At 34.8% G+C, this 25880-nt stretch overlaps 1 protein-coding gene across 2 annotated transcripts; it reads left to right on the top strand.

Moving 5' to 3' along the window:
- The first annotated feature begins 1215 nt into the window (after positions 1-1215).
- LOC147387968 (DUF1365 family protein) lies at positions 1216-20639 on the top strand. 2 transcript variants are annotated; one of them, XM_086420536.1, is made up of 5 exons: positions 1216-1655; positions 1743-1854; positions 10505-10597; positions 18221-18421; positions 20320-20639. In XM_086420536.1, the coding sequence occupies exons 1-5, from the start codon at positions 1309-1311 to the stop codon at positions 20551-20553; spliced, it is 987 nt and encodes a 328-aa protein (XP_086276662.1). In that variant the 5' UTR covers positions 1216-1308; the 3' UTR covers positions 20554-20639. The 2 variants fall into 2 exon arrangements, with proteins under 2 accessions (XP_086276662.1, XP_086276663.1); XM_086420537.1 differs by lacking the exon at positions 10505-10597.
- The last annotated feature ends 5241 nt before the right edge of the window (positions 20640-25880 follow it).

The following is a 25880-nucleotide window of genomic DNA, read 5'->3' as shown; positions in this document are numbered from 1 at the left end:
TTAACGAATATGTCATTCCAAAATATGGGCCAAGAACAACAAAATGTTGTAGTTTGTCAGAATAAAATTGGGAATAGAGATGCACAACTATATATGTTAGCGATGATAAATAAGAGAGAACAAATAAACAAGGATTATAAAATCATGTTGATGGACTATTGGACACGACAAATTTAACTTCTATGCAGAGATCCTATCACGCAAATCTTCAACAACAAATTATTGTTCGAATTAGAAATAATACGTTTTGAATATTTTATATTCATTTTTATCTTGTATTATGTTATCTATCATTGTAATAATTGTTTACTTATTCATTGCAATGTTCTATCTTTGAATGGGTAAAATGTTGAAGTGGAGGAAAGATAAGAGAGAAGAAAATTTGGGAGGAAAGATTTTAGAGGGAAGGAAAAATTGAGAGGGAAATAGATTTTGGAGGAAAATTAGAGGAAAGATGGGTGAAAGAAATACATTTAGATGAAAAATGAAAGAAATGTGTTTTTGGGATAAGATGAGAATTTTTAAGAAAGATTTGAGTAAAAAAATTGTATTTTCCATTGGAGTGCTCCATATCAAATGAAGCTTTTACTTAAATTTGAGTTATGGTTGTGGATGCTCTTAGAAGTTGTGTGTTCTTTATTAATGTGACTTAAAATAAAAGATATGATAGTTTCTTCAAAATTTGTTGCGTCAATATAATTCACCAAATCTAAAAATCATGATAGTTTTTTTTTTTTTTAATTTGATTTTTCAAAATCAAAATTTAAAATAATACAAAAAAAAAAAAAAAAAAACAACATTTTTTTAGAGCTGCTATTGGCACCCCAACTTTTATTTATTACACTCCAATTAAAAAAAGAAAAAGAAAAAATAGATAGTTGAGAATAAGTAAAAGTTGAGGTGCCTATAAAAGATCTCTCTTTTTGTTTTGCTATATTTCTATTTTTTGGGTTTAAAATGTTACATCAACCTAATCTTAATTGTATAAATTGTCTGTAAGGAGTGTTATAACCTTGAGATAATAATTTTAAGCAGAACCTTTGCAATGTTTGAATGTTGTGTTTTAAAATTTAATCTTAAAAAAAAAAAAAAGGTGTAATAAATAATTTAAGAAATTGATGTGTAATAAATAAAAGGTGGGGTGACAATAGTTACTTTCTTCATTTGACATAAGAGGCAGGACAATCGACATAATTTATTTTTTATAGGAAAATGAAAATCATTTTTTATCAAAGCTGCAGAAGAGCCACCGCCTGTTGTTGCTTTTAAGATAAGAGGGATCCGTCCAAGCGACAGAGAGAGAGAGAGATGGAGGCATTGTATTTGTTGGCCTCTATCGTGTCAACCTCTTTGACAACCCTCACTCTCTCTCTCCTTCTTCTCTTTCGGTACTTCTACTTACGCCTTCTACAAATAACTTGTTTGTCTTCCACTAACAAAGGACAAGAAGGAGAAGAAGAAGAAGAAGTAGTGATTCTATACGAAGGTTCGGTGTGGCACGAGCGCAAGCGTCCAGTCCACCACGCTTTCACATATAAAGTCCGCTACGCATTCATTGACCTCGATCGTGCTCCCAAAACTCTCCCTCCTTCCTTCTTCCATAATCATCTATCTGCTCAACAAGCTCGCCAAATCACCAATGCTACAGGACCCGTGTATGTTTCTCCTCCTTAAATAGCCAGTCTACTTTCAGCTGAATTATGGGCAAAACAATTCTAATAATTACTATATTAATGCTACAGGTTTCTGTTGACGATACCACCTAGTGTGGGATACGAACAAAATCCATTAAGTGTATATTATTGCTATGATTTAGAGGGATCTGCTGCAAGTTTGAAGAAATGCATTGCTGAGGTACTTTTCTTTTATTTAATTTTAATTTCTGGCTCTTATATACTTTTTTTTTGATAATTAGATTGAAAACTTGTATATTAGCTATCAAAACAATAACTTTGATGCGCATTTGTCATCAATTCAAGTAAACATTTTTCAATTAAGATTGGAGTTGTAGTTGAGATCTAAAAGGAATGAGAAGAAAAATTGAGAAGAAAAGGTGAGAAGAAAGAGGAGATTAGGGAGAATAATCAGTAACAGATTAGGGTTAATCAACACCTCTCTCAATATTTATATATTAACTTCTTAAAATAATTAAAAGTTCCCCATTCAACTAGATATTTAGTTAAAACTCTTCTAACATAAACATATTTTAATACTTATTTATTTCTACACTCCCCCTCAAGTGGGGCATAGATATCAATCATGCCCAATTTGCTAAGAACTTCGTCCAATTTCTTCTTGGAACCCTTTTAGTCAAAACATCTGCCAATTGATCTTCTGACTTTACATACGAAAGACACATAGCTTGAGACTCCATTTTCTTTTTAATAAAATGTTTATCAATCTCATTGTGTTTCGTACGGTCGTGTTGGATAGGATTGAGACAGTAGAGTCTTGTAGGTTCTGCCAAAATAACACCAAGTTCATCTAACAAAATTTGAAGCCTAAGTATCTTTGCGATATCCCGAGCCATAACTTGATATAGCACTGGATAAAGCAATCATAGGTTGTTTCTTGTTTCTCCAAGTTACTAGATTACCCCCAACAAAGTTGCAATATCCAGAAGTAGATTGACGATCTTCTTTATCTCCAGTTCAGTCTGCATATGTGAATGCCTCTATTTTGAGATGGCCATGATTAATGTATAAAATCCCTTTTCTAGGAGCAGCCTTCAGGTACTTGAGAATTTTTTCTGTTGCTTCTAGGTGAGGAATCCTTGGGGCATGCATGTATTGACTAATAACATTAACTACGTAAGCTATGTCTGGTCTAGTCAATTGCAAGTATAGGAGATGTCCCACCAATCTCTGAAATTGCTCAAAATTGGTTAACAATTCTCCCTCTGTTCCATCAAGTTTCTGATTAGAATCTATTGAAGTATCATCAGGTTTAGCACCAAGTTTCTTAATATCACGAAGTAAGTCCAACACATATTTATGTTGGGAAATAAATATACCTTTTTTGAATTGAGCTACTTCAATGTTAAGAAAGTATCTCAGATTTTCGAAATCCTTAATTTCAAATTCAGAAACTAAGAATTTTTTTAATTTCTGTATTTCGTGCGGACAATTTCTTGTAACTACAATGTTATCAACATATATAATGAGGACTGTGATGAAGTCTTTCTTCATTTTCACAAAGAGAGAATGATCTACATGGCTCTGAGTGTACCCAACTTGCCTCACTACTTTGCTGAATTTATTGAACTAGGCCCGGGGAGACTGTTTTAACCCATAAACGAATTTTTCAATTTGTATGCTCTTCTTTTGCTTTCTGGATTTTGAAAACCTGGAGGAGTATTCATGTACACTTCTTCTTCTAGTTCTCCATTTAGGAAGTTATTCTTCAAATCTAGTTGATGTAAAAGCCAAGATAAGTTTGCAGCAAGGAATAATAAAACCCTAATAGTGTTCATCTTGGCTACATGTGCAAATATTTATGTATAGTCGATCCCCCTGAGTTTAAGTATATCTTTTTGGTACGAGTCTTGCCTTGTACCTTTCCACTCTGCCATTTGCTCTATGCTTTACAATAAACACCCACTTGCAGTCCAACTGAATAATGTGATCAATGAGAGTCTCTTGCTGGATTGCCTTATGATGACGAGAATAAACTTGTAACTCTTTTATTTGTCTATTGACTCCCTTGACAAAGGCACATATGATGAAGGATTACATGTGTTAGTCGACAATGAAGGATTACATATCTTAGTCAATAGAGGGGCTACAATTGGCAAAGAAAGTAAGGAGTTTTGCCATTCTTACATACTCATTATCTCCTCTTGAAGAGAGGCAATCAATGAAAAAACAGAGTAAACTCAAAGAATGTGACATCCTTGGTGACATATCGTTTGCCAGTGGATGGATCCAAACACCAGTATCCTTTCTGAATCAAGGAGTATGCCAAGAAAACACCTTGAATAGCCTTAGCATCTGACTTGGTACGATTTGGACCCATAATATGGATGAAACAAAGACAACCAAAAACACTAAGAGGCAAATGAAATGGAGAATGGCCTGAAACTAACAATTGAAGAGGGGATTGGAAACTAAGTACCCTAGATGGCATATGATTGATAAGGTGCGTAGACGTAAGTAGAACATCACCCCAAAACTTCTTGGGAACAAACATGGACAATTTCATCCCTTGAACAATTTCTTGAAGATGACGGTTTTTTTTTATCAACTACACCATTTTGTTGCAATGTGTAAACGCAAGAACTTTGGTGAACAATCTCATGCTCTACCAGGTTCATCTTTAATTCACTTTCAAAATATTCTTGAGCATTGCCCAATCTGAAGATTTTTATGGACTTGTCAAATTGAGTTTGAATCATTTTCTGAAATAATTTTATCTGCCTAAGAACTTTATCTCTAGTGTGGATCAAGGACGTCCAAGTGTATCTACTGTAGTCATCCATAAAAGAAATGAAGTGTAATGACTTGAAATCCTAAAATGTATCTCAAGGAAAGAATTTTAGATCCGTGCATTGATTTAAAAGTATAGATTGTTAATTTTTAATATTTGAGGAAAATTAACTTCACCAATAGATTTAGAAGGATCGAGAAATATACTTTAGCCTATAAGCACCCCGAAATTTGAAGTCGATTGAAAAAATTATCAAATCCTCGAGTTTCGCATTAGATATTTTTCCAATAGGTAAACGACACCTTAGAGACGTAATTTGAGGAAACCGATCATACCATTAGATTCGTGTCGAAAAATCGCCCGAAATAGAGTATAAGTTTGTCCAATTTGGCATTCGGGAAAAACAATTCCCAAAATGACAAGTATGTCCCAACTTAAGTGATATAAATATCTAAATTCTATTAGAAAAATCAGATTTTTCTTATTCTTCTCTCCAAACAAATCTCAACCCTTTTCCTTCAATATTTGAAACTCAGATCTACACTAAACGAGAACGATCCGAGCTTAGGCACAAGAAGGAAAGTTGCTCCTCTCGCCGAGGGTTACGCGTGGACGCAAAGAAATCCGATTTTCACAGGAAGAAAAATTTGGAGATTGGCCGGAGGCAATTTTAAACTCCGTTCAACCGCTGAAAATAGCTTAGAGTAGGTTGCCTTCCCTTCTACCTTCTAGTTATGCGATAATTTCATAGAAAATCCATATGATTGTTGATGAATCGATCGTTTCATTAAGTTTATACATATTTGAATGATTTGAATAATGTTTGCATGCTTATTTATGATTGATTTTAGTTTATTTGATGTAATATAAGCATTTTATAGTTGGTATAATATTTGGATTGATTTTGGACGAGTTTCGACGAAAAATCAGTAATTCGAAAAAGTATCCGAATGTTGAATTTGGTTTTAATTTGTTTTGTATTGCTTCATATAGTATGTATACCCATTTCCTACATTTATTTCATTAAAAACAATTAAGTATTACTTTAAGTTCTTTAATAAATAAATAAATAGTTTGTTTTCAATTTCGACTTTGAAAAATTATTTTTTAACACTTAGTTAAATTTTCATAGATTTTCAGTTTTTATGTCTTATGGTTTTATCTTTGTTTTCGAGTTTCTAGACTCAACCAAAACCATCGAATGGAATTGGTTGATGCTTTATGGATTTCAAATTACTTTAAAAGTAAAATTACTTTAATAGATATGTTGGAAATTAGATGATAGATTGATCGATTTAATTGATGGATGGATAGAGAGAACGTATGTTTTCGACTGATTGATGGGACAGTGCCTCCAGTTCTACGTAGTGGCCATGCCACGTAAAACGTGATAGATAGATAGAGGGATGAGATGGTTGATGGATGGAAATGACAGATAACTGTCACTGGAAGGCACTACCAGATTTTGTTTGTATTTTCGATTAAAAGAAATGATATATTATATACAAAATAAATTATTTTGTTTACCAGTAAAGGTTTGTAGAAAACCCATAAAGAGTGACGCGTTGTTGTGTATCTGGAAGCGGCGAGTCAATCTAGGATAACACTAGATGTCATATGCTCTTCGGTAGTATGAGATACCTTAGAGCATATTACAGCTTATGAAATCCGGGAATTTCTCCTACTTATTTCTTGGGGAACGTTGTGTGTAAAGGCGGTCTCTGTATAGTGTAGAGCTAGGCGGGGTTCACATGCATTGCCTCTTGATAGGCTTCGACGCGAGGGGTTTCCTGGGCTAGTTAGTGATCACTATTAGTCTGTAGTCGTCAAACGGTCGACCTCACCGTTAGTTGAACTCAGTATTGGGTTCTTGGTCAACGGCCAGTCTGAGCCGGATAAATGGTCATCCAACCGTGGTATGCTAGACCGGCTACAAAATCAGATTATAACGATGGGATTCCACAGCGGAGGTTAAGTTTGGAATATCGTATTGCCATAGCCGAGGCGGTTATATCGGCGTGTTCCTCTGCTCTCTTATCGATTACATCGCCGTGTTCTTATTATGTATCTTTTTCTTATTTTGTAATGATTGATAGATGTTTTCATTTAAAAGATGCATATGTTACTTTAAATGATTGAAAATGATAAATTGAAAGTTATTATAACTGTTTACTGAGTATACTTAGACATTTATCGTATGCTACATTATGAAAACTTGCATTATTTAATTGTTCTGATGATTACTCGTGCATGTATGACTCGCTGTTAGAACGGCGTTCATCCTGCTGAGTAACATTCCCCTGTTACTCACCCTATCCTTCCCCTTTCAGATTATTCAGCTATTGAAGAACCGTTCTTTGAGGAGTCTTTTGAGGAGGTCCTCGAGGAAGAACAAATTGATGTCTTGCTACCACCGTGTCTTTGAGGATTAGTAGGGAATCCTAGTGATTTTTGTTTGTAAATAAGAAATATGTTAGTTTAGAAATTTTTGTAACCTGATGAATTATGAGATTAAAGATCTTGACTTATATCAGTGTTTGTCGATTTCTTCTGCTTACTCTAGACTCTCGTATAGATATTAGTTAAATGTTTATTCCGCTGCGTATATTTTCTTTTCATAAGTATTATTATTTATGAATGTTCTGTCAGATTGTGTGATTGACTATCTCACACCTTGAGATTCTGACTAATGAATCATAGGGATTCGTGTTAGGATTTCGGGGCGTGACATGAAATATCTGTATTCCCCATCAGCTATAACAGGAGCTGGTCCCCATACATCAGTGTGCACGATCATAAAAGTGGAAGTAGATTTTTTATTACTTGGATAAAATGAAATTCTACAATGCTTGACTAATCGACAAACTTCACATTGAAGACTAGAAACATACATCGACTTAAACAAGAAGGAAATGAAACTTTTAAGGATAGAAAAGATAAATGACCGAGGCGAACATGCCCAAAAAGGATAGACTGATAAGACTGACAATGACAACTACTTTGACTAATTGACTGAAGATTTGTTGAAGGTATTGAAGATGAATCCAGAATATAGAGACCGTTCGCCATTCTACCACTACCAATCATCTTCCCCAAAGCCAAGTCCTGAAGAATACAACAATCATGTAAGAATTTAACTAAACAATTTAATGACTTTGTGAGGCTACTCACAAAGAGAAGATTTATTGACATATTTGGAACATGAAGCATAGATGATAAAGACAAAAAATATTTAATTTTGATGTCCCTTTTTCCTGATACGGTGGAAAGGAAACCATTTGCTATTTTTACTTTGCCTTTACTGCAAGATAACTGGTAGGAATTGAACAAGGAAGACGTACTAGTCATATGGTTTGAGGCTCCGGAGTCATTGATCCAAGATGGAGAGGAAATAAAATGATGGGGACATCAAATCTTGAAGAGTAGATTTTAATTTTATTTAGATTTTTGTTTTAGGGCTTTAATTATATATTTTTTAGATTTATTTTGATGTTTTGTTGGCCCATGGTCTTATTATAGGGTTGAAAAATTAGGTGAGAAAATTACGAAAATTAGGTTGTTTGGTGTTTTAGTTTGATTAGGACTTTTAGATTTATTTTCTTTATATAGATTGTAGTAGGTTATTTATTTATTCATTTATGAAATATGATGAATAAAAGGAGAACTTGAGTTTGATCTTCCCAACAATGAGTATGGTGTGAGGCCATTTTGGAGTGAGGCAAATATAATATTCTTTTCTTCTAATCTTTATTTTTATTTTCTATTCTTTTATTTTTCTTGATTTTTTTGAGTTCTTGATTTTTGAAACCCCTTTCTTGATTCTTGATGCTTGAAACCCGTTTCTTGATTCTTGATTTTTGAAATCTACAAACCTCATTTTCTTTTACCCTTAATCCTTCTCCACTTTCTTTAACCCTTATTTCATTAATCTCTTTTCCAAATCTACCCTATACCCTAAACCTTTCCCTAATCCTTAAACCCTTAAACCTTCCTCTAATCATAATTTCAAAATGTTGTAATTGAAAAGTTTTGTGTTTTAAATTTGTTGGGATTTTGGAAATCCCTTTCCTATTGTTGCCCAAATCCTTAATCAAATTCCTTAAATCCCCTTATTTTCTTTTCTCCCCTTTCCATCCTGCATCAGATTTGGTGTCAGAGCCTAGGTTCAGGCAAAACAAATTAGTAAATCGCATTGAAGAGAGATGGACTCAGCAAATATATTCTCAGAGGAATTCTAAAGTATGTTGTCAAAACTACATCGAACGTGCCACTCTTGGGCATATTTTTACATCTTTCGTGAACATATTATAAAGGAAAGTAAAGAACACAGGCAATTACGTGATCCATGGTATGAGTTCAGATAATAAAACTTGTGCTCCAAGTTCAATCATTTTGGATACTTTAAATCAGAGTGCTTGAACAAGGATAATGAAGCAAATGTGATAAAAGTCCATGCACCTAAACTCAAGGCGAGTAATGAAGAAACCGATGAGCCTGATCTAATCGACAGTGAGACTGACGAATGTGAGGCATCAATATTGGATCTTGAAGAAGAATCAAAGTTTGAAAAATTTGAACGATTGGAAAACAAAATTATTGAGTCACTACATCCTTTACCCTACACAGATTTTGTTCCACAGATAAGAAAAGGTAGATGATATTTGGGAAAAACCAATGAGTTACATTATACATGGAGCATTTCAGAGTGCTAGTTTTAGTTCTTGCTAGAAAATAGGAGTTCAACGAATTTTTACTTGGTTTGATGATATATATTGGAGTGTGGAGGGTGCATTGATTGAGAAACAAGCCGGGATCATATTGCACATGGACTACAAAGGCTTCATTTATTGGGGAATTACCACAATTTTATTTTGCCAGTGGCGACATCTTCCCAGCCGAGGAGAATGATAGGGACATCAAATCTTGAAGATTAGATTTTAGTTTTATTTAGATTTCTGTTTTAGGGCATTAATTATATATTTTTTTGGGTTTATTTTGATGTTTTATTGGTTCATGATTTTAGTATAATATTTAGGGGCAGTTTAGTAATTATAGTTTGTCTCCATAACCCTCACTAGAGGAATCGGCACTGGAGCACCAATGCTGGACCCACCACCTATGGAATTCTTTTCAACGAACATTTTTTACTCTAATATGGATTGAATAGGTGCTGGATCTGATTCAGGTAAAAAAAAAAAGCCAAAAGGGTGGCAAAACTATTAGGAATTTTTCCTCACCGACACTTCAATTCTTCACCAAATCAAATGAAACTACTTCTTATGTGTATGATAATGACCAGATCCATCAAAAGAGACACCTCGAAAAAGCCCCAACAGCTCACTAGATCAAGATTTCTCAAAATTGATTTTTTTTTGAAAATCGATGAAAACACTGTCAAATACTCAAAAAAAATTCTGGAAATAAATCCTAAAAACCTCCATAAATTAGGGCGACTTCAACCATGTTGGTTTCAACTCCTACTTGCTGACGTTAGTAGTTGTACAGATGATGTCAACAATCGTAGAAAATTTCAGCAGCAAAATATCTGGATGCCTTGCTTTGATAGATCGACGCTTTGATACCAAGTTGTAGTTGAGATCTAAAAGTAATGAAAAGAAAAAAGAGCGATGAAAGAGAGAAGAAGAGGAGATTACGGAGAATAATCAATAAGAGATATGGGTTAATCAGCCCCTCTCACTATTTATATATTAACTTCTTAAAATTATTAAAAGCTCCCCATACAACTAGATATTTAGTTAGAACTCCTCTAACATAAACATATTTTAATAATTATTTATTTCTACAATAGGAAACCCTTTCTCTGTTTTTTTTTTCTAATCTTAGTGGGCAAGAACCAAGTCATAGTAAGCTTCTATTGTTGTTTTTGTTTTTGCTTTTCTTGTTTCTTTCACTTATGTATATATATATACACACATATGCTTTTAAGGTTTGATCAACTGTTATGAATAGTGTTGATTTAAGTGATTGGTTAGAATAGTTGCCCATCTAATTGATTTCTATGCATAAGGACATTTTGTGCTTTAATGCTGTTGACATTTTTGCTCATATATGATTTTAGGTAACAAATACACCATGGGGTGAGAGAGTGTCATTTCTTTTTGACCCAAACTCAGATCTTGTTGCAAAGCCATTACATGTCAGTCCTTTTATGGTATGATTCATTAACTGATTTTATTTATTTATTTTTTGGTGATCTTTGGGCCTTTGATTAGGTATGGTTCATGAAGATTTTAGAATGAAATAATCATGTCTTATTATTTCTTGAATGAACAGAAACGTATAAGTTAAATAGGCTATTTGGAACAGCTCCAAATCCCTAAAAAAGAGGAACAGAAAAACAACTATTTAAAGGAGAGAATATCTCCTTTAATTTTGGAAATAAACTTTACTAATATTCTGGAAATAACAACCAGAATATTTCTTATTTGAAAAAATAAAAAACAAATAAACCTAACTAACTTTGACTTCAATAATCCGCACTCCCCCTCAAGCTAGGTTGTAAATATTAATCATACCCAGCTTGTTACTCAATTCTTCAAAGTTAGCCCTAGGCAAAGCCTTCATGAGAATATCTGCGATCTGAAGCCATGTAGGAGTATAAACTGTCTGCACAATTTCATTCTCAATCTTCTCAGAAATAAAATGTCGATCCAGTTCAACATGTTTAGTTCTATCATGATGGACTGGATTTTTTGCAATACTTATAGCAGCTAGATTATCACACAACATCTTGATTGGTCTCTTCAAAGTTACTCTTAGTTCACATAACAATCTTCTTATCCACATTCCTTCACAAATTCCAAGAGCAAGTGCCCTGACCTTTGCTTCAGCACTACTCCTTGAGACAACATATTGCTTTTTGCTTCTCCATGTTACTAGATTTCCTCAAACATAGGTACAATATCCCGAGGTCGATCTTCTATCTGAAATGTCACCTGCCCAATCTGCATCTGTGTATACTTCAACTTCTCTATTATCACTTTTCCTGTACAGAATACCTCTTCTAGGAGTCATTTTAAGATACCTAAGAATTCGGTAAACAGCCTCCATATGCACTTCAGTTGGACTATTCATAAATTGACTCACAACACTTACAGAAAAACCTATATCAGGTCGAGTGTGCGAGAGATAAATGAGTCGCCCTACTAGTCTTTGATATCTCCCTTTATCCACTGGTGTACCATCCTTGTCCAAACCAATCTTCTTGGTTGAATCCATTGGTGTAGCTGTAGGTTGACATATGAGCATTCCTGTTTCCTTTAATAAGTCTACTACATATTTGCATTGAGAAACAAATATACCTTATTTGGATCTTGCTACTTCCATGCCAAGGAAGTACTTGAGATATTCCAAGTCTTTGATTTCAAATTCTTGAGCCAATGTCTTCTTCAATCTTAAAAGCTCATCTTCATAATCACCTGTCAAGATTATATCATCAACATATACAATTAGCAATGCTATCTTCATTTCTGGAGAGAATTTAACAAACAAAGTATGATCAGCTTGACATTGTGTGTATACACTTTTGACTACTGATTTTGCAAACCTATCAAACCATGCACGTGGGGATTGTTTATTCTGAAGTCTACATACTTTGTTGTAGTTTGAAGAATTTTCAAGTCCAGGAGGTATCTCCATATATACCTCTTCTTCAAGATCACCGTTTATAAATGCATTTTTCACGTCTAACTGATGTAAAGCCCAATCTTGATTTGCTGCAAGAGAAAGAAGAACCCTGATTGTATTAAGTTTTGCAACTGGGGCAAACGTTTCTTGATAGTCAATTCCATAAGACCGAGTGAAACCCTTTGCTACCAAGTGAGCTTTGAACCTCTCGATACTACCATTTGCCTTGTGCTTGACTGTGAACACCCATTTACAACCGACTGCCCTTTTTTCGGGAGGAAGATCAACAATGTCCCATGTACCATTCTTTATCAAAGCACTAACTTCTTCATTAACTGCTATCTTCCACTTAGGATCTTTTAAAACTTCCTGTATAGAGTTAGGAACCTGTACACTATCAAGAGTAGACACAAATGCCTTGTAGGATGATGATAAGGCATTATATGACACAAAATTGCATATGGGATGAGTTGTACAAGTCCGAACATCCTTTCTTAGAGCAATCGGTTTATCCAAATCATCAGGAATACAAGCAAAATCAATATTATTATCGTTAGATTTTTCCATACTTGAATGAATTTGAGTAGGTTTTGGATCTAGTTCAGTCGTGAGTGATAGATGTTATGGATTCTTTCTCATTTTCAGGTTTCTTTCTTTTAGTATAGACACGAAGCTGATTATTGTTAGTAGCTTGTGTTTGTTTTGTTGAAACTGGTTCGACTGGATTTTGAGTAGGAATAACAGCTTGTGTGTCTTGGACAATGGCTGGTTGTGACAAAATAGGCAAAGATGAAATGGATGGATTGATATCAACTTGTGGATTAAATTCTAGACCATAAACATTTTCCCAGAATTGAAATTCTCTCATATTCTCCCCTTAAATTTCAGATTTAGGATAATAGGATTGATGTTCAAAAAATTTAACATCCATAGAGTTATAGACCTTTTTTGTGATAGAAGAATAACTTTTATATCCTTTTTGATGTGAAGAATATCCCAAAAAGATGCACTTAATAGATTTTGGATCTAATTTAGTGCGATGTTGTTGATGAATATGAACAAACACGGTGCAACCAAATATTTTAGGATCAAGGGATGAAAGAATTTTAGTAGAAGGATAGGATTGGAGAAGTGTTTGACAAGGAGTTTGGAATTTGAGAACTCTAGATGGCATCCTATTGATTAGATAAGCAGCTGTAAGAATTGCGTCCCCCCAAAAGAATTTAGGAACATAGGTAGAAAACATGTTAGATCTAGCAACTTCTAGCAAATGTCTATTTTTCTGCTCAACTACCCGGTTTTGTTGAGGAGTGTCAACACAAGAACTCAGATGAATAATTCCTTGATTTACAAGATAATTTCCAAGAACAGATGGAAAGTATTCTTTGGCATTATCTGTCTTTAAAACTTGGATTTTTGTTTGAAATTGAGTTTGTATAATCACATTAAAATTCTGAAAAATTTTGACACACTTCAGATTTTTCTTTCTAAGAAAGATCCTTGTTAACCTAGTATGATCATCAATGAATGACACAAACCATCTTTTTCCTGTTATATTTCTTACTTTTGAAGGTCCCCACACATCACTGTGAATCATGAAAAATGGATGAGATGGGTTATATAAAATACTAGGATAACTACTACGAGTATGTTTAGAGAGTTGACAGATTTCACAATAGAAATGGGATGAATTTTTATTGATGAAAAGAGAAAGAAATAATTTTTCTAAATACATGAAATTTGGATGTCCTAAACGATAGTGCCATAACATTACTTCACTATCCTTATTGATGCATAAACTAAGATCAGAATGACTAACAAAAGAAACACAACTAGCATTTTTAGCTTGTCTTATTAGAGAATTCTTGCCTTTGAGGAGATAGAGTCCAGAACACAAATCAGCACTGCCAATCCTCTTCCCCGAATCCAGTTCTTGAAATTCACATAAGTTTGAGAAAAATTTAGCCACACAATTATGATCAGCTGTAAACTTTCTAATTGAAGGAAGATTACAATCAAGGTTAGGAACATGCAAAATAGAGTTTAGAATCAGATCCTTTGAAATCTTTATGGAACCAATGCCTTCAACTTTGGAGTGGGATCCATCTGCTATCTTAACAGTATAATTATTATTACACGGACTATACTCAGAAAATAGAGTTGCATCTCCAGACATGTGATCAGATGCTCTTGTGTCTAGTATCCATGGTTTAGCACATTTCTTAGTGGTTGCAAAAACGATGGAAATTTTACCTTTTAGGGCTAACATTCCCATACCAGAAGAAGGACTAGTTTGTGACATTGAAGTTTGATTAAGGAGTTTCTGAAGGGCTTCCAATTGCTCCTTAGAGAAAGGACTTGATTCAGGCACATTTGGAGAATTTTCCATAGTTGTCGTAGCATTTCCACGACTCTCTCTAGGCTTCTAATCTGCTAGTTTTCCATGAAGTTTCCAACAGGTGTCACGGACATGGCTAGGTTTGCGGCAATGGTCACACCAAGATCGTCCTCTTCTTGGTCAGCTATCTTGAGTATTGCTGGAAAAATCTCTTGCAGCTAGTGCTGATCCTTCAACCGTGGAGGTAGAAGTTTGTGGTCCCATCATTACTTTTTTTCTGCGAACCTCACAAAAAGCTTCTCTAATACTCGGTAGTGGTTTTGTGCTCATTATTCTCCCTCTAACTTCATCAAGATTTTTATTGAGACCTAATAAAAATTTGAAAGTTCTTTTCTGTTTAACAATCTTCTTATAAATTGTTGTATCTTCAGAACACTTCCATGGATAAACCTCGAACATATCAAGCTGCTACCAATGGTGCGTGAGAGAGTTGAAGTAGTGAGTGACTAAAAGATCTCCCTAACGCAGATCATGGAGGATGGCTTTGACTTCGAATAGTTCTGAAGTATTTTCAAAACTTGAATAGGTTTCTCTGACATCATCCCAAATTTCTTTTGCTGTCCCATACAGAAGAAAATTTTCTCCTATATCGTTGTTCATTGAGTTAATAAGCCAGGACATCACCATGTTATTTTCAGTCTTCCAAGCCTTGTACTTAGAATCATTCTTTGCTGGAATGGAAACTTCACTTGTGAGATACTCATCTTTCCCTTTGCCACATATAAACATCATAACGGACTGAGACCATTGGAGGAAGTTATGTCCGTTGAACTTGTGGCCGGTGATGAGAGATGTGGTTTTAGATCCATCATGATTGACAGGTGCTGAAATTGTTTCAGGGCTGGAAGTAACTTTAGACCCTGAGTTTTGTCTTTCAGTGGCCATGCCGTATTTGGTCATTTGAAAGAGATTAAATGATATCAGAGGCTAGCTCTGAACCATGAAGATTTTAGAATGAAATAATCAGCTCTTATTATTTCTTGAATGAAGAGGTACAAGTTAAATAGGCTATTTGGAACGGCTCCAAATCCCTCAAAAATAGGAACAAAAAAACAACTATTTAAAGGAAAGAATATCTCCTTTATTTTAGGAAATAAACTCTGCTAATATTCTGGAAATAACAATCAGAATATTTCTTATTTGAAAAAATAAAAAACAAATAAACCTAACTAACTTTGACTTCAATAATCGGCTTCCTTTCTTTAGAAGGTGATGTCCCTTCGCATTACAATACTCTGTTTAGATGCATGCTTTGATGTCCTATGTACTTTTTTTCCTCTTATAATTTCACAAGGAATGTTCAAAGAAGCATGGTCTCCTTATTTGATGGAGTGCGTACTCGAGTTTTCAACGATCATTACCTATTGCATAGAGGGTCGGATTTTAGTGCCCTTTAGTTGATTGGGAAAATTATTTCCAGGGGTAGAAAAGGTTTTAATTTAATCGGGCAGTTTGTGCTTTCTATGAAAATAGGGCAGATTTTTATCGCATGTGATACTCTCATTGTTCTTTATCCATTAATTAAGAATGGGAAGGAAAAGATCCCTTCTTTGAGTCATTTTTTTTCTAGAATATTATACTTCTGCTAAATAAGGAAACTAACCTAAAAGAAAGTATTATCTAAAATGCAAGATGAGGCACTAGGCCATACTTGTGTCTTACAACATGTGTTAGCAAAAATCTGCACCTAGGCACAATTGTTCGATTGTCATGGAGGAGTGCAAATCTTGAGGAGCACCTCGAGATAAATAGTAAAACTCCCTAGAGCAATCCTCTGAAACCTATGGGAAGAAACCCCCAAATCACCCTAAGGGAAGTCAATAGAGGGATGTCCCACCGGTCATCCACGGAAAATTGAGAGGAATTCCAAGTGAAAAGGTCGAGAATGAAGAGTAGAGTCGTGACCTTGAGAGTAGTGGTCCGGATTGTGTGCAGAGCTTGGATAAGTTTGAATTTTGAGAATCTAGTAGAAGATCAAGGGATTTGATCTTGATTGAGATTGAAAAGGAAAGATATTATGATTGAATCTGCTTGAAAATAAATCATAGAAACGTGAAGGAAAGATGTCTAAAAAGATGATAAATCGACAGTTATAAATAAAGGTAAACTAGTTCATTGAGACGAATTGATTCTTGTTCAATTTGAACTCTGAATCTGACTATGGCGAGTACCACCTCAGTGCTTAGAAGGCAACTTGTTGCGTTTTTTATCTAGTGGTGCTGTGAATCTCGGGGTGTAAATGTGAATTTTTCTACCATACAACACATAATTAACTAGCAAGAATCATAATATATTCGGAAATAAAATAATTCCAACCTTATTCTCTAATGTGTATATTCTTCAGCATGGAATATTTATAATTAAAAGTCTGATATTTTAGAATCATCTACTATCAGCATTTGACGTCTCAAATTTTTGGGGACTTTTTTATTTGGGGTGGTCATATAACCTGCAATAATCCAATTTAACAAGGTGGGGGCAGGTCCTACCATCAATAGAGCCTTGATGAAGATAATGGTGACCATTTTACCGATGGAACGTCTGATAATGAGTACTACATTGAATTTGCTGATTTTAGCCAGTTGATGGATCCCAACTTGGACTCATGATTATAAATTTTTTTTAAAAATATTTTGAATAATATAACCTTTGAATGTGGTGTGGACTTGTGATTACTTTTTGGGAATGTATGGATGCTATCAATATGGGGTTGGTGATTTATTATTATAATTTGATATGGGATTCGATGATATATTATGAGAACACTTAGTAGGAGCAATTGCACAGCCCCAACCCCAACTTGATTATATCTGATTATTTCCTGATTTTATTGAATTTTCCCCTTGCTGACTTATTCCCAAACTCTGACTTCGTGACAAGATGATCATGAGTGATCCCTTTGTTGATGGATGCTACTATTACATTCGTGGTCTCTGAAGGAAAAGAACTAACTATGTAGCATCTTCACTGAGAATCAAGTGCCGGATAAGTCATTAGTCTGATCCTTTGTAGGGACTACCCATAGTAGCAAACTGGCAAAATGGATCTATTTATCATAAAGAGATTCGTTGTTCTTATGGATTGAACAACCTTTGTGGTGGTTTAGGTGGTAACTGATGACCAATGCTTCCTTCTCAAACCTAGTTTACATTTCAGACCTAGTTCCTAATTCCTTTTATACATGGTTCAAGACCTCATTTTGTCTTGAATGTCTGAGCCCAAACGTCTTGATATGTGAGGTGTTTTTTATTGGAATTAGACATTGGAGGTTTATCTTGGTCAAGACATCTCATTTTTTAACTGATCAAGACGTACCTGGAGACCAAGACTATAAACCATAGTCCTAGGTGTTTGTCATCACCTAGTTCACAATCCTGCGCTCGTAAACACAATATTTGTGCTTAATGGATATTTTATCAAATCTCTGTTTCGTAAAGTGTAATTGCTCAGTTAAAGTAACCTTGAAGCCATTATCTCAATGAGTTGACTTCCAGTAAGTTAACATAAGTACTTAACTTTGAATTAAATTTTGATTTGCAAGGCCCACTTTACATTTATTTCTTGGAACTCTTATGATGAGAAAGACCAATACAGTTCTCTTATTAGAGCTCTTTGATGTGAGTTGTACCTATAGATGAACCCAGCACGCACATGCACACAAACACACACATTTGAGATATCATAATTAAACTCTCATGTTTATTAAGATTGGAAAATGATGGGACCAAACACTCTTGGGAATAAGTGCAGGATATGCTTGGGAACTGGAGCATGAGAGCCAATGCACCTGAGGATAATCTCTTCTTAGCAATTTCAGTTCAGCACCCCAAGCTTGGCAACTATTTCACAGCTACTTTGACAGCTAAAAGAGTCTCCTCTTCATTGGCTTTTGGTCCAGCATTTTTCTTCTGGTTGATGCCTCAAAAAGTTGCTCTGTGGATATACTGGCAAGTAAGTTGTATAGAGAAATGACCCTTTTGTTTTCAAATGTTTTTCAATTTGTGATATACATATGTATTATTATATAAACATGATATGCACCTAAAAATCTTATTTATCATAGTCCAAATGCTGGAATAGGAGTGAGCCTTTGATTGATTCAACCTGAAATCAGCCTCTGATGGTTTCTAGCTGTTGGGATTATTGACTGCTTTTAGTCACAGGCTTCATGGAACCCACTTTCCCTGCTCTCCTAGAGCCCATGGGTCAGGATCACGAAGCAAAATAATGCATATATCCAAAAATTAGGAATCCTTGATCTGCCCGATTAGGAATCTGAAAATTAGTATTCTTGGTTTAATTTGATTCTGGGTAAGTTGCTCAATCATCCTTTGCATCTCCAACATCTCTCGTTGTTGGGCTTGATTCATCTTTGCTCCACAGCCTCTTCCTTGTGCTTCCATGGATGGACTGGATTTGGCTCTAATACTAAGATGATGCTACTGAGAACTAAACCAACCAAAAGGGTGGCTAACAACAGACCAATAGGAAAGAAAGTAAGGAGAAAGAGATGAAAGAATCAATGAGAACCATGAGCCCTAAGGATATTTGAAAGATTAAGAGAAAACCCTCCAGAAATGTTTCTTTCCATTAAATTGTTTTCCAGAATAATTTTTTTTTTTTACATGGTGAAAGAAAAGTATTTATAATAGAGGCTCTTTGAAACAGATCTAGACCACCCATCTCCTTATAATCTGAACCATCCAAACAACTCGTAACCACAATGGACAGAAATGCCCTTAGTGATCATATGACTCTTTTAAACAACTAGGATATTATTAAGATATGCCTACTAACAATAAAACATAGAGAAGAAGAACAAAACAGTCATGATTTCTTTTTCATTGCAATACTAATGTTTCAACATCATTGTGGGGAAGGATGGTCACCAGCGCATAATTTTAGTGAGACAGTATTGCATTACCCTCAAGCGACAAACATGATTTTAAATCTCGTCCTAGACTGAGATAACCTGCCGGGTCATCTTGGTCTCTTTGATGTATGAGATGGATAGACAATGTGATGAATCATTCACGTTATATCATTTGATAAACGAGATATCTTGTCCGAGATAACATTGCTATCCATTTGAAAATGCCAAAAAAATACCCCCCTCTACTGTCCTCTCTAAACTAATGAAAACACAGAAAGATCCTAAGCCCCTGAAGCGTCCTTGCTGTTTTTTTTGCAAGACCAGATCCAACTTTCCTGAAACGTCCTTATTTTTTTTTCCTGGAAGGAGTCCCAACCTTCTGTATTTCCAAAGGTCATTTCAGTTTTCAGCTCTGACTTCACCTGCTAAAGGCTTCATATTCACATGATTCTTACATCTGTAGAGCATGAACATGAGGCCCACTACGCCCAAAACACAAACTATAAATTTATGAAAAAAATGCACCTCAAACAACTATGGAAACAGGTACACAAGATGTAAATTTAACTTTAACTTCTTATTCAAGGTGGAAAGAGGCATGGAGTAAAATTTCAGGCAATCCTGTGGTGTATGGAAGAACTCCGAAGAGCTTTCCCAATGATTTTTGGAATCATGTGGCATTGGCAATCACCAAGTAGTCTTGTTTTCTGTGTAGCTTGTTTGGCATAAGTCTTGATAAGCCATCTTTGAGATGTCAAAGTCGGGCTCTTCGACTGATTTCTATTCTTAAGGAATTTGAGGGGATCTGTCCCTTTCCCACTAAATTCATTCTTAGAAAAAACATGATTGGTTGTGAACATTTAACAAGCTAGCAAGTAACTCATCGACTGATTTCAAGCTAAGTCTTGACTGTTTTAACATTGGAATCGAGTATTGATGTTTTTATTTTTTATTTTTTTACCTGTGTTCATTTTAGGCTCTCAAGCTTATGTGGAAGAATGTTCGCTTCATGCAACATCCGAAATATCTCTACCCAATGTACAGAGAGGAAGCAATAACACGCAATAGGGCACTGCAGTGCTGCCAGACGATTGGAGGGGATGAGAATATTCATTCGAAAGTTGATGGAAGCCATTCAGATTGTTCGTCTGATGGGAATAATGGAGATCGTTGGTGTGTGTGGAAAGATGCTCAGTGGCCGTGGACTTAAATACTGAAGTCTGTATGTGTTCTTCATTATCTCATTGTTATTAGTACCAGCTTTCTTTTTGAAATAAAAATCTCGTATTTTATTTAGTGAACTAACCTCCAACATGATGAAAACTACATGATAAGGCATTTCATGCCAATTAAAACAAGAAGAAGTCAACAATGCCTTAACCACTGAAGGTGCCAGCTTGATACGTTGGTTAGTCTGAGTATTGATACCACGATCTGGGTTGAAAGCCCAACCGCTAACTTGCTTGCATATAAAAAAATAGAGGAATATTTGGTGACCAAATGAATTTTGTTCCTCCATTCCACTCTACCCAAAGGCAAAGCCAAGTCCTTAGTTATTGAGTGTTCATATCTGTTCTAAATAGAAAATGAGTTAGGATTCGTCTTACAGTATCAGGCATTATTTCTAGAAAAAGAGGGAAGTGATCCAAGTGTTTTTTATGTTTTGTTTTAGACTCTATGTTTTCGTCAATATTGACATGCCACCTTGACCTAGGTCTTCTATGAGAGTGACTTAAACGCTCCTATCTTCAGCCTCTAGCCAAAAACCCCCTTACTTCTTTGAGAAAACCTATCATCTTCAAATTGCTAATCACTAAATTAAATTATTATTTTTATTTTTTAATGTACTCAACCTCCTCTTGAATATCTTGTAGAGATCCTTGATTTATCTATCCAAAAATCAATCTTTCTACTGCTCCAAATATCTTGTCTTCTTCCTAAGGTAAGAAGGATGAAGAGAGAGAATCTTAAGATTGAAGATAAAATAACAAAATGAGTCCTGATAACTTGACTCTCTTTTTTGTACGCTCCCTTCACAGAAACAGAGATCCTTTGCTTCGGTATACACAAGTAAAAATATTTATGATTTTGTGAATTGTCAGGTCGGGGAGCATACAAGAAAGGGAGTCGGATTATCATTAGTCTAACAAATGCATATCCCTAATGTTGATGAAAATATGGTGGTGGCATTTCTAATATATATATATATAGAAATAATAAGAGATTTCACACATAAAAATGATGGTCAGATGGGGTGTCATCAGTTTGAAAACAAATGGGTATCTCTAATACTATTTAAAGCTTGCGGGAATGAATGTCTAGATTACGTATTTTCTTTTTCAAAATATGGGTTAGAGGTTTTGATTGAGCTGATTTTTTTAGTATGGTCTCTATAATGAGAAGACCATCTTCATAAAAAATCAGCTCAATTTCAAACTTGTAAGTCCATCAAAAGTGGTTTACAAATTATTGATAAAAAATTGACGGTCCACATTCTAAATCACTTTTGATGGGGTTAGAAGTTTCAGATTGGACTGATTTTTTTAAGGATTATCTTCTTATCATAGAGATCATCCTCACAAAAAATCAGCTTAATCCAAAACTTCAAACCCATATTTTGAAAATTTATTATTATTAGATTGTTTTTACATATGTCCCATGATCCGTCCCCTACTTGTGTGATCAATTATTTTAGGGAAAAAAAAATAGTTTACATAAACAAAAGTAGTCCGTGTGTGGTATGGACGCTCCTCTTGCCTATTTTGACTAATAAACCAAACAAAAAAAAAAAAAATGAACTGTTTGATCATTTCAAGGGAAATCAAATCTTCCTAAATTAATTTCTGGAGAAATTTTAGTTAATTTGATAATCTGATAATTTCATTACAGAGAAGACATCAATTTAAATACAAACACTTCATCTCAACCCACGAAAGGGTTTCTAATTCTTTGCCCAAGAAAGGGTCTCAAGCTAAATTACTAACTCTAGCCCTTAGGCATATGACACAAAGGTTAACGTTTGGATGTTACTCCATCCAACCACCTCCAATTTAAAAATAAAGTCTTTGCTTTACAACGGTGGCTATGGCAAAACCTTTCATCACAATTGTAGCCGAGTCCTGACTCTTTTCTTTGGCTTTCATTGGGGTTAACCTTTTGATTGGTGGGTTTGATGCCTTCGTGCTATTAATAATAACTGAAAATGTGTCTGAGTTCATAATTTCAATACGAGCTTTGCTTCGAAGTAACATTTAATTTTTCTTGTTGTAAGTGAGTTAAACCAATGGCAGCAGTGAGTGTGGTGGCATGAAACATTTGTTTGGACATCTTTCAATCCACATAAAACATCTGATGAAGAAATATTGATTGAGACTTTCTGTCCAATTTGCAAGTTTCTCAAACTAAGATCGAGAACATAGAAAATCTAGCACCGTAGTAGTTTGCTCCAATTTTGCGAGAGCACCTGTATTATCCTCAAACTCTGTTTTTCCAAATCGAGCATAGAGAACAACTACAAATTCTGACCAAGAAGGAATGCCAACTCAACCTTGGCGGTCCATTGGTGTGTCTATCAGATCGTTAGGCTGGCTTAGGCTGGGAGTTCATTAAAATATGCTCAAATTTGATATTAAGGGCCGTGAGTTGTTGTAGGATTTCCTTAAGCATTTGATTATGTTATGCAGAAGTTGCCTTGAGGCTGTCAATCTGAACCTTATGTAGAGAAATTCTTGGGCGGACATGATCCTAGTTGGCTTTGATTACGGGCACTCCTTCTCTTACCTACCTTGACTAGTAAACAAGAAAACAAGAACTATTAGTTCACTTTGAAGGGAATCAAATCCTCTTAATTTCTCTATAAATTTTAGTCAAGTTGATAATCTGATGATTTTATCAAAGAGAAGACATCAATTCAAATACAAACTCTTCACCTGTAGTTGTTGTAATTCCTTATTTTTTCAATTAGTAATTATTTAATTATAATTTTATTCATGGTATGTGTTGTAGGTTTCCTCTTTTGGTGAAACAAGAAGCTAAAAGTTTCCTTCCTTTTGTGTGAGTTGAAATTCAAAGGTTTTTTTTCTTTGTTACTTGTGAGAATTTTTGAGAAAACTCTTCAAAAAATTTAACCCCACATTGAATAGAAACAAGAGTAGTGTTCAACTAATAAAGTATTTTACTCTCCCTCTTACGTAAATGTGAGTGAGGAAGAGAGTAGACCTTACGCGTACATAGGGGCCCAATGCAATATAGGACTGCAACCCATTGAACTTCGGTGCAACCCGCCAGAAAATCTTAATGCGTGCATGTGTGCACACAATAACACACGCACAGATACACACTGAGCCAGGCTCGAACTTGGGTTTGGATTTTAATTGAGGTTCTTTTCACTCAAAATTCCTTTGATAAATTTGACTAATCTCAACCATTGATCTTTCATCTTCTTGAACTGTTAGATCTCGAACCATTAATTTAACATTCTTTTAAGGGGTCTTTTCTTAAAGCCCAAACATTACAATAGTTGAGTGGACCATTGTCATATATTAGACCGTTGGGCTCATTGAGTACTGGTCCATTAGCACAATCCCGAACTCAATAAAAGAGGTTCGCCCTAGGACTAGCTTAACCAAGAAAAGTACAAAATACAAACAAAATTAGACAACAAAATAATTTTCTGTCATCTCTTTCTACTCTACAAAACTTTTCTTCTACCTTCGTTTGCTCATACTATTTGGTATGATCGAATTCATTGTAGACTTGTTATTTCTGAGTGCACGGTTAGCAAGATCGTGACAATTGAATCTTGAAAATCAACTGTTAGTGTCTTTTCTACTGGATATCATCTTAAAAGGGTGCGGATTCAATTTTAAGAACAACAACTCTTCCATGTCTCAGTTACATAAAAACGGTAAGCTCATCCCGATCTCCACCTTTTATAATTTTTTTTCTTCTTTTTTTTATGTAGAATTACCAACAGTAACTAATTCGTTGCCCACTCCTAAAATAGTTTCATTCCTATATCAAATACTTATCTAAAACTACCCGCATTCCTTTTTCGTCAAGCAACTACCGACAATCCACGTACTAAAACCACTTTCCATCACAAGCAATGATCCCATACATCTCAAGCTAAATAAGTGTGTGTGCAATGTCTCCAAAATAATGAAGAGTGCTTCCAGTTTTGTTTTCAACATAAAGGATTAATTGGTAAACGTACTTCAAAGAATACATCTATAACAATTGTTTTCCTCATGACCAATTCCCAAAAATAAAATCAATTTTGTCGTAATGATTTCAAAGGTCCCTTAATGTTTCATAACTAAATCATTTAAATGCCCACTATTTTTCCAGGGACAAACTAGTTGCACACCACCCACTACCAATTGCACTTCATCACTTTAAAATTTCCTTTTGCACTCCATTTAGATGATTACACTCAAATTTACAATAAAATAATGCACTCCTTTGTTTTATTTTTGTTTTATTTTTCATTCTTTTTCAACCATGCTCAAATACATTATTCTTAGTTCAATAATTATTTGTATAACAAGCATATTTACAATTTACACGAACAGAGAAGATGAAATTATGAGAAGGTGAATAACCTTAAATTTTAATGTTATAAATAATGAAATGCAATTAATAAGTTAAAATAGAGGTTATAAAAGAGAGATTATTTTTCAAGATTAGTGTGCAACCTTACTACTTAGTGGTGTGCAAGTATTCAGTCCCATTTTTCCGCAAGTAGAGAAATATGGAATTTAATGAGTCAAAATTGGTATGCGAAGTACGGGAAGAAGACCAGCACCTCATTGCGTTTGGCGTTTGCTATTTGCTTAAGTAGTTCGGTATCCCTCCACTTGTTAGTTGCCTTGCCTTGCCTTGCCTTGTGAGACACTCAATCAGTCCACCAATCCTAGAGGGCTTAGGTGGTTCTATAGAGAAACGTTCAAATTTAGTTTTGATTTAGATTTGATAAGTTTTCATGATTGATTCATACTCATTGATTTTGATCATTTTTGTGAGATCCAACAGTAGGGGTAAAAGATGTGTATCCCGAAAATATGTTATGGATCTCTGAGATACATCTCAACGTATATACTATCCGGATTGTGTTTGAACATACGGGTTCACGTATCATGAGTCTACGGATCTACGATTTAAATTTTTCATTAGTTTATTCATAAAGACTAAGGTCAAAGGGGTTTACCCTCAATTTAAATATTTAGGGGAATACATCAATTTTATCAACACGTGGAGGGGCTGCAAAATAATTAAAGTAAAATGAAGTAATTCGGTTGGACCTGATTCACGGTTCCGTATCACATTAGGTAACCCAAGTTAGGTCGTCATATAATTTTCTTTTTATGCTATATAAAAGCTGGTGTGAGACTAATTCTGAGTTTTCAAACAGATGGAATACCACTTAACCTTGGTCTACAATTTTGAATATATAATAATAATAATAATGCCATCATCGTCAACAGTTAGCCAAAACCCCTTTGATTTTTCTCCCACAAATCTATCATCTTTGCACTC

The sequence above is a fragment of the Akebia trifoliata genome, chromosome 13 (genome assembly GCF_017979445.1).
Source record: "Akebia trifoliata isolate Shusen 1 chromosome 13, ASM1797944v1, whole genome shotgun sequence".
Lineage (NCBI taxonomy): Eukaryota > Viridiplantae > Streptophyta > Magnoliopsida > Ranunculales > Lardizabalaceae > Akebia > Akebia trifoliata.
This window is presented reverse-complemented; position numbering and strand designations above follow the sequence as displayed.